The sequence below is a fragment of the Vanessa atalanta genome, chromosome 4 (genome assembly GCF_905147765.1).
Source record: "Vanessa atalanta chromosome 4, ilVanAtal1.2, whole genome shotgun sequence".
Classification (NCBI taxonomy): Eukaryota; Metazoa; Arthropoda; class Insecta; order Lepidoptera; family Nymphalidae; genus Vanessa; species Vanessa atalanta.
The window spans coordinates 1018109-1031582 of NC_061874.1; the positions used below are offsets into that span (position 1 = coordinate 1018109).

Below are 13474 nucleotides of genomic sequence, written 5' to 3' on the forward strand. Positions count from 1 at the left end.
TCTGGTTAAAATTATTATTTTAATATATTTGGTTCTTTTAATTAACCTGAACATAATAAAAGCTTGTTTTTAAAAAGGTTTTCTTTTTCTTTTTAACTTTTTTTAGCTCCATATTTGTGCAAAATTTCTGCTCATTTATTTCAAAAGAAAATCTTGTAATAATATAAAAGAACTTTATAATCTAATAAATAGTATACTGGATCACTCACCCTTAAAACCGAAACACGGTAACACGATGATATTCTCACATGTTTAGCCGCAGAATAAGTGGTGTTGGTGGTGATAGGCTTGAGCAGCGATGTTCTGAATGAACATTCCGTACGATGATTTGATATCGCTATCGCAAATAAAACTAGTTTTACTTGAAAAAAAAAATATAATTACAAGTTCAAGTGTTGTTTTTTTTATTTTATATGTATTTTAAAAATCTTTGTGTTATTACTTTCCAAGATGCATTTTTAATATTTACACACAAATGACTTTTTAATAGTGATATGTAATATCCCAAGGAGATAATTAAAAACAAATATTGATTCCGATTACCGATGTTACCTTAGTGATATCACCTATGGTCCTATAAAAACATTCCTCAGTTCGAGTGTTTTCTATTGTATCTGTAGATTGTGAAGAATGAAGATGTTTTTAATTCCCATATATCTATTTTGTGCATTTTTATCCAAAGGTAAAGTAAACAAAAAAGGGATCCATAATTGTCAAGTCTGGGAATAAGCTTCCACTCTTCTTAAGGAGATGAATTTGATCTTATCTACTTCTGAGAACCGAGTTATGAGGGTTAATAGCCACTGAATCCTCTGCTATAACTATTATCGACGCGAATCGAGAGGAATCGTTTTTTATATGCATCAGCTGGCTCCAACCTGTATCATGCTCTGCCCGTAACTTTCAGAGGACAGGCGGAAATTTCCTCAAGGGCGACAGTGATCTCTGAAAAACAAATGCCAGGACTCTATCTTATTGCTGGCACTAGACAGACGAGACAGTCATATTTTGTATTATAATTCATTATTTATTACTGAAGTCATACTCATTGCATTTTTGTTTTGGTTTCAGGTGTGCTTTGTAAAAGTCACCATAAGAGCAGTCGAAGTGACGGAGGAAAAATAGTTGGTGGTTACGAAACCACCATTGAAAAGTTTCCGTATCAAGCGTATTTACTTTTAGAAAAAGGAGACGATTATTATCAATGCGGGGGCTCTATCATCAACGAGTACACTATTCTGACTGCGGCACACTGTTTAACTGGGTATGAAATAATTAGTTTTCGTGCGCATGTTTGCTAGTTGCATCGCTTTCTATTGGACTATAATTTAAAATAATTTAACATATTTAACTAGCTTTTATTCAGCATTCATTACCTTTTCATTAACAGTTTATTTTTTCCGTCAACAGCGTCTCTAAAGTGTATGTTAGAACTGGTACTAGTGAAGCAGGAAATGGTGGAACCATGTCAGTCTCGTATAACTTCACGATACATCCGAAATATAATGCAGACACATACGATTATGATGTTGGAATTGTAAGACCATTAATACCGATAAAAATAGACGGTGATAAAACTAAGGTAGTTCAGTTGGCGAAAAAAGGCTCAGCTATTGCACCAGGCACCAATGTTGTTGTATCAGGATGGGGAGCTACTTCTGTAAGTGAATCAATGGTCTAGTTTTCTAAATCGAGTTTAAATAATGTATTCGTAGAATTAATGTAAAACTGATTTATTAAGATAAGACAATAGACGCAGAAGGTTCTTCCGAATGATTTGGGCTCAGAGATCTCAAAGTTTAGCCAGAAGCAAAAGAGTGTGCGCAAATATAAGCGAACTTAGGGATTCTCGTTACCTGGATTTCAACAATTCATACTTTTTATCCTCTCACACAATGATTATGAATTCTTTCACAAAAAATCTGGCCGTAGCATTATGAGAATAAAATAAGATTGAGTCACTTTTTTATCTAAATTTGATGTTATGATTATTGCAGCTTATGTTAATAAGATTAAATTAAAATTTAGAGATTGTTATGTTGCATTCTTAATATTATTATTACAGGAAAACGGTGAATCAAGTGATAATTTGATGGCAGTTGAAGTGCCCACAGTTTCCAACGACCAGTGCCGTAGATCTTACAGAACTCTAACAGTAAGAATGGTTTGCGCTGGTGTTCCTGAAGGCGGCAAGGATTCTTGTCAGGTGATAATATCGTTGTTGAAAATATTTTGATTTTAAAAAGAAACCATGTGAATAATTTTTCATAAAATTTCTGTTGATTGAAACATTTCAAACACAAACAAAATATTTGACATTAAATGCTTAAAAAAGTATTAGTTGAAAAAGTAATTACAATTAAATACAATTAACAGCAATTTGAATCAAACATTCAATCAAATTGAATACCATCAGAATTTCAAACAATTTATAAACCATTCAGAAAGGAATATAATTCTGCATCTAGGTCATTTAAAATCGTGATTGCTAAGGTGAATATGAAGAATGTACTCCACATTGGCAGAATTTGTGAGAGACTGGTGCGCCTTCTTTTAGGGACATGTGCGTTCTGGTCTCTCGCTAAGGGTGTCTTAGGGAATTTTTGACAGCCTTCTTTTCCATCTCTGCAAAGGGACCGTGTGTCATTGGCCCATACTTCGAAGGTGTAAGCTGAACTTTTAGGCTCTCTCTTCGTGTCAAATTTGACTCTGGATGACCGAGAAAAGTCACCAATAATTCCGCGATGTGATACCACGATGCCGGAGGTTAAATTTCGGCAAAGTGCAGTTCGTAAAGAACTTCTTTCCTTGGATATCCATAAGTCGAGTGGACCTGATGGTATCCCTGCAATCGTGCTATGGGCATGTGCTCTCGAGTTGGCACCGGTCTTAACGCGTCTTTTCCGGCAATCATACGCTACGCATAAAGACGGCTTTGGTGCACCCAATCCCTAAAAAAGGCCACCGCTCAGATCCGTCCAATTATAGGCCTATAACCATCACCTCCTTGTTTTTCAAGGTAACGGAGTCCATTATAAACTGACAAATCCTGCGGTATCTAGAGGAGCTGGTGCTGATTAGTGACCGCCAGTGCGACTTACGTCGGGGCCTGACTTTAAAATTCGTCAATTCTTGTGTTCCATAAGACTGCTTTCTATCACCCACTCTTTTTCCTCTGCATATAATTTACTTGTTGCAAATCAGGCACATTCACTGCTATGCATACAACAGTACCGTAGATACCTTATACACCGGCCCTATTAATATTTCCTGGGAGAACGTCGACGAAAACCACAAAAAACTTGTGCCTGAAATCGAGCCTTAGTTAAACAAAGTCTCGGACTGAGGCTGGCTAAACCTAGTCAAAGTCAAAGTCAAAAATCTTTATTCAACCCCAAAAAGTAGCGAGTTTGCACGTTTACCGCTAAAAAATTACCATTTGTCGTATAGCTGCCACAGCTAGTATTGGAATACTTGGTGTTGTTGTTTCGAGCATCGTTCAGAGTACGCGGTCAATTTGAAGGTAAAGCCAAATTGGCGTCAAAAAAGCTTGATGTGCTCAGCGAGGCAAGACTAGTAGTATTTCATGTCGGATCATCGTCTAAGACGATACAAGGCGCAAATTCGGTCTCACATGGAGTACTCTCACCTCTGGGTGGGTGCTTCCCAGTACCAGCTTCTTCTATTTGACCGTATTTGGATACGATCTACGTTGGCGCAGAGCGCCTTGAATTATTGGCGATCAAGCCCTTTTCGATCTGCTTGATCCTTTGACTTTGCGTAGAGATGTTGTATCACTCTGCATCTTCTACCGCATTTTTCTCGGGGAATGTTGCGAGGAATTGAATTTGAATTAATCTCGGTTGCCGAATTTCATTTTCGGACAAGTCCGTAAATCCACTACAGCGCGATTTTTAAGACATTTTCTGCTTCTCACAACTACTCCGTGGAATCAGCTTTTGCCGGCGGTTTTTTCGAACCGATACGACTTGGGAACCTTTTAGGGAAGAGCGTACTCAAGCCCCTCGGTGTTGCAGATGTCCAAGGGCTATAGTAGTCAATTTAGCCACCTATAACATAATATATACATATATACTCAAGAAACATCAATCTTGGTTCCCAAGGTTCGTTCCCATTGCCATTTGCCTATCTGCCTACATTTATAAATCTTTTATTATGCTAAATTTTTATAATAATAAATGTATATTATTGCACTGTAGGGAGATTCTGGCGGACCTGCTGTATCAAAGGCGTCAGGTATCCAGCTGGGTATTGTGTCCTTCGGCTTTGGCTGCGCACGTGCAGGTTACCCAGGAGTGTACACAAGGGTATCCAGCGCCGGAATTCGTGATTGGATAAAGAAAGTTTCTGGAGTATAGGTATGATGTTAGTAAATATGTACGTTTTAATGAAATGTATATAAATATGACTTTGAAACAGACTTAGAATATCCACAGTTATAATTTTCTTTACGAACCTTGCTTGCTTAATGGAACGATTGTACATAAAATAAAGGCGCTGTTTATATATAAAGAAGTGTCTTATTAAATATAATTATTCCTGATACTTTCCTGTTCGCCGGTAAGCGATGGTTGTGCCCCATAATGTTTTATAGAGTGATATAAACATATAAATTTGCTTAAAGTCACAACATCTTTAGTTGTCATAGATGTATCTCAGCTCCACGCTACCTTTATTGTTTTACTAAATATTTTAAGTTGTTGTAGATTGATATTAACTTTTTGTTTCGGAAAAACGAATTTCGGTGTTTCCTCTACATGTGGGACTCACAGGTGCAAGTTGCACCGAAATATCTACTAAAAAACTAGTGCTACCCTACTCGTCTTTCCGGGCAGTGTCACGGGATTGCATAAGCATATTGTGCCACATTGACCCTATCTATTATAATCCATTGATATATTTTAAAATTTCACACCGATTGAACTTACGATTTAGTAAATGTCCGCATTCAGTCTATGACTTCGGTTTTAGTCAACATTTTGTCGTTATAGTTTTTAATTTAAAATTCTCATACTATTTAGGTTTCAGGTGATTTAGATATCCATAATTTTTGTGTTTTTGTCCACCATTCCTTAAAATAGGAGCATTGTCAACTATTAAGTACTTTTCGAGGCAAAGAATGACATTAAAAGCTTTCCATCTCTACGCAGAAAATATCTATCGGTTGTAGTGGCTCAACCTAAGACTCGAAGCTTTCCAACAAATTTGTTATATCACATTATAAGTTACCAATCAGACAGTCCTTATGCTATAAGTATGATATGTGTATAATTATTTGTTAATAACGTAAGTTTATTCCCTAACTGTCATTTGTTTAATGAAACATACATTAAAATAATAGACGTGTTCGCATATTCAGCTAGATTGAGCGTCGACAAAACTTTTCAGTGAGAATGACAAAACTCAGAGCGAATACTAACACGAAATCCGTTAGAATTTAAATGAACGGGACCCGCGAAGTTGGGTGTGACTAAAAACTTTTTTAATTTCGTTGAAAAGAGCCAGGTGCTCCTGCGTCAGTACGATTCGACAGACAATATCGTAGCTGGCCTGCCGTCTAGCGATAAGGCCCTTACTCGAACTTGAAATTCCCTTTTTATATAATCCACTAATTATAGCCTCTTTTATCGATTTCGTTATGTGGGTTTTTTCACTCATCATTTTATAGCGATTTTAACTTTTGCTGGTCTTTAAGGAGTATTCGGTACCTACATATATTGTATACATAAACTAAATTAAAACGTCACTTCAAAGAGTATGCATATGAATACATAGTGTATTGATAGCCGAAAATAATATTATTAATATTTTGAGGCATTTTTCGTTTTTAAAAAGTTGGAGTTCTCGTGTAATTGGTGTAGGTAACGACTTTGTGCTATTTTTTATGTTGAATGTATGTACATCCGGTTACTTTATTAACGTTGCGAGATCTTTTGCTGATACATAGTAAGTTAATTAAGTCAAGTCCCACTGTTGGGATAAAGCCTCCACATTACTTGAAGAGAAACTTTGTAGGCTGATCCACCACGGCGGTGCATATACTTGAGGCACAATTTTATCAGTCGTTTTCTCAGAATTTTCACCTTCATTGCAGAGTACGAGGTCACGTTTAACTATAAAGCCATCCGACAATTTATATTATAATATAAAATAGTTAATGTAACCGTTTTTTCCTTCTTAATTTGAATGCACTTACATGGTCTTTAAAAATTCTTCTTTCACTAAAGGTCATCTGTGAGAGATCGCTTAAAAGATAAGACCGACTTTGCGCACTATTTTTCTGTATGTTGTGCAATCAAATTAAATAAAACCAGTGTTATGGCCGTCTTCGGATTGCAGTGGCTTGGATCGAAGATGTATATGACCAACCTTATCTAATTAATATTTAGCACGTGTCTATATTTATTTAAAAAAAATCGGTAAAGTTAAACTTAGTTGTACCACGCGTTGGTAATCGTAGCCGGGACAGACGGAAGGGAAGATAAATGAAAATGTAATTAAGAACAAGGAAAACTTTTAAGAGAGCGTTAAAAGTTTATTCGTCCCGCTAGATTACTTATATAAAGAATGAGTGTTGTAAAATTTCGAGATTTATTAACTCTTGCGAAAGTAATTAATTAAAAAAAAAGGATAATACAAGTTATTGAAAAACGGCTATCAAAAATATGTTATCAAGTTAACAAAACAACTTAATTAAAATAAGCTGTTTTAGTCTATGAACCGAAACGAATAACGTTTTTAACGAACGATAAACTTATGAATATATTACTTCTAAAATAACCATAAGTTTACTAAAACTAGTATCTATGTATATAAAAAGCACTAAACAGGTGTGGAAATATTAAAATTGTTGCTAATATTACAAACATATAACACGTGTAAAGTAACACTGGTGTAAAAGTTTGTAGGGCAGAGTCAATTATGACGATTTGACTGTTAGGACTAGGTTTTTACAATAAAGGCGGACGGACAAATGGGGCTGATAATAAGTGGTCACCACCATAGATATAGAAAAACATCCATCCATCATAAGATGATATTCCCCTTGATTCCTTAGTCTCCCTGGCTCACTCACCCTTCAAATTGAAACAACAATAGACGGTATTGCTGTTTGACGGTAGAATATCTACTGCTTGGGTGGTATCTACCCAGACGGGCTTGCACATAACCTTTGTTAGCAAATGAATCGGTACTATATCTTATTGGCTGTTAAATGTAAACATGATACATGCATTTTAAATTTAATACTTATATATTATCTTGATATACAAAATATTTCTTGGAAAGTAATATAAACATATATATGTATTCTTTTGATGATTTTAATAGCCTATTATATCTATATATAAATATCTTGATTCTTCAATCAATATATTTATTGAGACTGTATCGGATATATAGTATATTCTCTACAGAGTATAAATCAAATTCACTTCTCACCTTCTGTTCCGTTCCCGCTTAGATATTTTTTATTACGTAACGAGTTTCAAAGCAGTTTTCATTAATAAACAGAGATATAGGTATATATATACTTACTTGGATGGACTATACTTCAATGGACTCAACACCGGAAGGCTTGCCTTTAAGTTTACTTTAAGTGTAAATGTGTACGCTCTTTTCTTAAAGTTTATTAATTGGTTTAGTAGTTTGTTGATTATGTACATGATTTATAGTAAAATTTTATGTCTAAGAGGTTTTTTTTTATGGCATTGATTGGCGGACGAGCATATGGGCCACCTGATGTTAAGTGGTCAGCACCGCCCATAGACAAAGGTGCTGTAAGAAACATTAACCATTCCTTACATCACCTATGCGCCACCAACCTTGGGAACTAAGATGTTATGTCCCTTGTGTGTGATTACACTGGCTCCCTCACCCTTCTAACCGGAACACAACAATACAGTGTACTGTTATTTGGCAGTAGAATATCTGATGAGAGGGTGGTACCTATCCAGACGGGCTTGCACAAAGTCCTACCACCAAGTAAATGACTTAGTTAGTAGATATGACTTAGTTTTAAACGCGACCTGAAAATGATCACAAACCCACAACAAGCAGAATAGCACTGCCTAATATAGCATTGTTCCTAACTCAGAAATGAAATTTATTATTTCAAATAAGAAATTAAATTTACTAAAAGTTATGTTTCAACAATTTTATTAGCATACTGAAGCCCGGCCTCAAATTGTAACTATATTTGGAAATAAATTCTAGCTATTTAAAAGGTATTTTAATGGAAATTAAACAACGAATACTTACTTTAACTATAAATTAACACGAATGACCCGTATTAAGTAAATAACAAGTTTAATATCGACATGGTTAATTCCATTTGTCTTGATAACAAGAAATAGATAAACATATTACAGTACAAATGTTTATTTATTGGTAAATAGCATCCGTATGGAACCGGGTGAGTCGCTAGTTAATATATAAAACATATTAATCAAACCAATATTCACGTAGATAAGAAATTTTCTCTAGAAGTTTTTAATTACTACTTTTCCATACAGTGTATATAACTTCCATATTGTTATGGAATATGTAATTCAATCAGTACAGAAAACTACCTAGTTCCTTGCCGGTTCTAATATTATGTAAATAGTTTTATATTTAATATAAACCTCTTAGATGGTAATTGGAAATATTCAAGCACATGGATAAAGTCAATTTAGAGTTACCGACCCCACAGAGGGTACCTAAGGTCACCACGGTTATGTGGGGTTGGAACCCACTAAAGCCCTTATCGTTACCGCCATAGACACGATTCGAAGGGTCCGTGAAAATACATAACGGATCAAATACCTTGTAAATAGTCCTTCCATATAATAAAAATATAAAAATAATTAAAAATAAATGTTAAAAGATTTTTTTTTAAATTCAGTTCATAGTTTTGTATATATTCAGATTCAATTTATGCTTTAAACTTGACCTTAAAAGTTAATTCACACGCTTAGCTTATGAGTCTTTAGCTCATTTAAATATGTGTGTGTGTTTTTGTTGTATTTACTATATAGTGCAGATTCAATTAAAACGCTTGTATAAAGCGAAGTCATATGGATGTAGGTGGCGTTGCAAATCCGAGTCTTACTGCAAAGCAGACCTCCTTTTCTAATGAGAAGGATTTGGGGCGTAAGCCATCACTGCATTCCATCTTGATGGGTTGCACACGCCTCAGAACTCTGCGCTTGGAATCTTGACATTTTATATATATATATATATATACTTTGCTATTGCAAAATAATTAAGAAAATATATAATAATTAGATTTTATTTCTTTATAGAAAACAGACTATAATGTTCTTCTAATATGAAAATTTCGATCTGATTCTAAGAGACTCGTAAATAAGAAGTTCGATAATAATAGGTTTATTGAATAATTTATCATAATAAATTCGTAGAATTAACTCGTCTACATAAAATCGACGGTATAATATTTTAAATGACAAATCATATTTAAAATAATTATATAGCCGTTCGTATACGATGTAAGTACCCTTCAAAAATTTATGATTTAATTACGATAACGCTCGGTAAAGTATTGGCGAAATCTTTTACATTCCTCGCTTTTATAATTAAGGCATTTGTATTCTCTTAACGAATTTCAAAAGAATTTTGTTTTGGTAAAAAATATATATAATTTTTCTCTTTCGAATTTACCACTCTTATAATTAGCTTCTTCATAAGAGCAGGAAATACGTGGAAGCATTATACGCCTCGGGAGAAATTTTCTTTTAGATTTTTCAAATCCAACGTAGCGAGATTGCTTGGCGAATTTAACGCGTCTTAATGCCCACTCGGTTCTACTTTGAATAAAAATGAGGTTTCCGACACAACTTTGATTTGACGAAAAATGCCGTATTGTGTCCTAAATCGTGCGGAAACTGTAAGAAAAATAATGCGGTTCGAATGAGACTTAAATCGAAACAGGCAAGGATGGATGTTCAATTTAGAATGGCGGTAAAAAGATGGAGGTTTTCATCACGATAAGATAACGTATTTAATTTCCTCTCCGAGACAGTTTGATGAGGGAAATGTTGACGTTTTATGAAATTAAGAGATTTATTCCTATTTTTCAGATCCTCGGCTATATCAGTAGAATAGATGTTCGTTTTTTGTTGTTTTATAAAATGAAGAAAATTGAAGGTATAAAACTTTTAATATTCAATTTCGTCCAAGTGATGCTAATACAAATAAGACGACCTTTGTTTGAGGCTTTTTAAATTCGAAACCTTTTTAGAAAAGCCTCCGTGGTCTATTAAAAGTGGTGAAGTAAAATAACATCATTGAAAAGCCTAATCAACAGAGTTTGTTCCACCAGGTAAGTTGTGGGCTTATTTTTATTTTTTCATGGTATAGGTTGGCCGACGAGCTTATGGTGGTAAGTGGTCACCACCACCCATAGACAATGGCGCTGTAAGAAATATTAATCATTCCATACATCGCCAATGCACCACCTACCTTAGAAACTAAGATGTTGTGTCCCTTGTGCCTGTAGTTACACTGGGTCACTCACCCCTTAAACTGGAACACAACAATACTAAGTACTGTTGTTTAGCGGTAGACTATTTGAAGAGTGAGTAGTACCTACCCAGACGGGCTTGTACAAAGCCCTACCGTCAAATAAAATGGGTTGAAAATACATGTCAAAAAATTCATGCCAACCTTGCAAGTTTATTTGTGTTTTCCAACAGTGTTTAGCAGTTTACAAAATTGAATTTTGCAATCATATAAAAGCGATTGGGTTTTGAGTTAAAACGCAGTAATAGGTCAGAGTTAGGTATTGATGGAGGAAATAAAAAAAAAGTCAGTGTGGGCCACGTCTTCTAAGGAGACGACAAGCTTGAAGTTCAGCGAAGATCTGCTGATGTTCAGTAAAAATATAAAATGACAAAATGTATTTAAGTAGAATGTAAAAAATGGCGCGGGCAACTATGAGCGTGGATGTTGTAAATTAAATTGAAAAAAAGAGGCCAAACATGTTTCTCCTCATATGCCTGATCTCGCTGCAATCGTATCTCATTGCTGTATTAAAGAACCATGTATCCATTAATTATTGACTAAGACTTATTCCTTAAGCAAAGGGGAGAGCTAAGCCCAGTAGTGGGACATAAATACTGTCTCTGTTTTGCTTTTATAATTATATAGGCAGAACTTTAGGTATTCCAATTATTATTAACTTAAAAGTAATTAAAGCTCATGTCAAAATAACATCGATAAATAAGGCATATTGCACAATACAAGCGTGAACTTAGTATTTCATCATTTCTAGGCGGATATACATATGTACCTACATAAATTTAATTGTACATTATTGACATACTCTAGAGATAAAATGGTGGAAAAGTGTAGAATAGACTAGAATCTACTTTCCGAACCGGTGGTGGATTTACATCAATCAATACTGTAACGTGAGCCTGAATAAAAAATATTATGATTTTGATTTCAAGAGACGTAAAGCTTAGAACACATTTTAATAAATTCTGTTTAGGAAATGCCAGTTAAAATATTACTTTCAAATATATGGATTCTTAGACATAAATGTTACTTCTTTAAAAGCGTTTTCTGAAAGGATTCCAAAGTTACTAAAGCGGACTTACAAAGAGATGCAATTTGCATTACAATAAATTTATATTGGAAGCTTTAAGAGTTCTGATTCCTGTGATCGGTTGGAAATCTTTATATTGAAAGCAATAAATTCTCTGTATCCATTAAGTATATAGTGTTATATATTAACCGGTTATGTAAAACGAGGATTTATAGTTTAAATGTTCATATAAGTCTCTGAAATCTATATATATATATATATATATATATATATATATATATATATATATATATATATATATATATATATATTGAGCTAAATAAACGAATGCATTTCAAATTTTAGTATAAAAAATAATCAATCAATTAATCAACACTTGGAGTTTGTATGATTGATAGATGTGATATGGTTGATAAAAAAAATTAATTATATATGTTTTTTTTATTTCAAATAGATAGGTAGTTTGTCAAATGGGTCACCTGATGTTCAGTAGTCACAACCGCTCATATAAATCGGCAAATGTCTTAACCTAGAGAGCTGTGTTATTCTCGAAGACGGCCTGGTACTGCCTTCTTCCTCATTTGAGGACATAATTTGGAGTTTATTCTTCCAAGCGTGAAATATATTCATCTAATTTGTATATGACAAATTTCCTCATCGCTGAGAATAAGCACCTAAAAAATCAGTGCTTGCTTTGAAGCCGTAATCTTCGTTTAAGATTCAGATGTTCTTATCACTGGACCATCTCAATTGCAAATTGTGAAATTTACATTAAAGTAATATCTTCTCGCAATATGAAGATCGGTTCTCTATCGCCGTTTAAGTCTTTAGAGCGGCAGTTATGAATGACCAACTCGTTCCGAAGCCTAAAAGTCACATTATAAATGAAAAACCGCGGGATTGCTGTAATTGAAAATTCCCTGTGTAATATACGACTTGCAATTTCAGAGGCACGGTACCCAATCCAGTAGGAACATTTTTCTTTACGTTTAACGATATTATTTAACGCCACAAATTTCACCATTTTTCTTATAGCCTTCAGACTGCCGGCAATTTCATTATGATAATCGAGATACCTTCTATCTTTTCTGTAATATATTCGAATACTTTTTAAAATAATCTTATTATTATTTTATAAGAATAGGTGTAATTTAATTAAGATTTTGTAATGTTTTGATAGTTAACAACACGAATAATTTTTGACGCATATAGGCATTTGTTTTAGTTTTCGAACGGAAGCATGAACATATGTTCGGTGACAAAGCCTATGGGCAGTGGTGACCACGCACAGTCTGGTGGCCCATTTCTAAGAAAATCCTTGTGAGGATACCTACATGTATTGAATGATTTTCTGCTGTATAATTTTTAAAACTTCTCTTTAATTGGAGGAAACATGACAGCAGTGAAAAGTAGCATTTATAGTGAAAACAGTTTTATTTTACCGATTAAGAACCGCATTGTAAAATAATTAAATTCCATCAAGCTTTTTATTCTATATAACTGGTAGCCTGTCATTATCGGCTATACAGGTTGGAATTTTTTAAACAACGTGTCGCATTAGAACAATACTATCCCAAATAACGATCAAAAATTCAATTATATTCACCAAAGTTTTGAATATTGTTCGTTAAATTTAACATACCTTGGTAATATCGCTTTCAGAACGTTTCAAACAAACTTCTATATTTATTTACTTCCTAACCGTTTTTAGATTGGAGGTAGTGGTATATTATTTATTAAGGGAATATAGAGTGAGTAAATGTTTAATCTGAGGCTAAATACACTGTTACTGCAAGAATTTTGAGCCACTCCGTATAGTACGAAATAGCTGGCAACCGATACGTCATTTATTTAATTACTGGCTCCTGAATTGGCAAACTAGAATACAGTACTACGAAGAATTAA

General features: G+C 34.1%; 1 protein-coding gene across 1 annotated transcript; it reads left to right on the forward strand.

Moving 5' to 3' along the window:
• The first annotated feature begins 630 nt into the window (after positions 1-630).
• LOC125077799 (trypsin-2-like) lies at positions 631-4379 on the forward strand. Its single transcript, XM_047689863.1, has 5 exons — positions 631-664; positions 1060-1264; positions 1411-1660; positions 2066-2206; positions 4221-4379. Exons 1-5 carry the CDS (start codon positions 631-633, stop codon positions 4377-4379), a joined length of 789 nt encoding a protein of 262 aa, XP_047545819.1.
• The last annotated feature ends 9095 nt before the right edge of the window (positions 4380-13474 follow it).

Coding starts and splice junctions, on each gene's coding strand:
- LOC125077799 (XM_047689863.1), top strand. CDS start 631: ATGAAGATGTTTTTAATTCCCATATATCTATTTT. Junction 665..1,059: donor AATTCCCATATATCTATTTT/GTGCATTTTTAT, acceptor ATTGCATTTTTG/TTTTGGTTTCAGGTGTGCTT. Junction 1,661..2,065: donor CAGGATGGGGAGCTACTTCT/GTAAGTGAATCA, acceptor TTATTATTACAG/GAAAACGGTGAATCAAGTGA.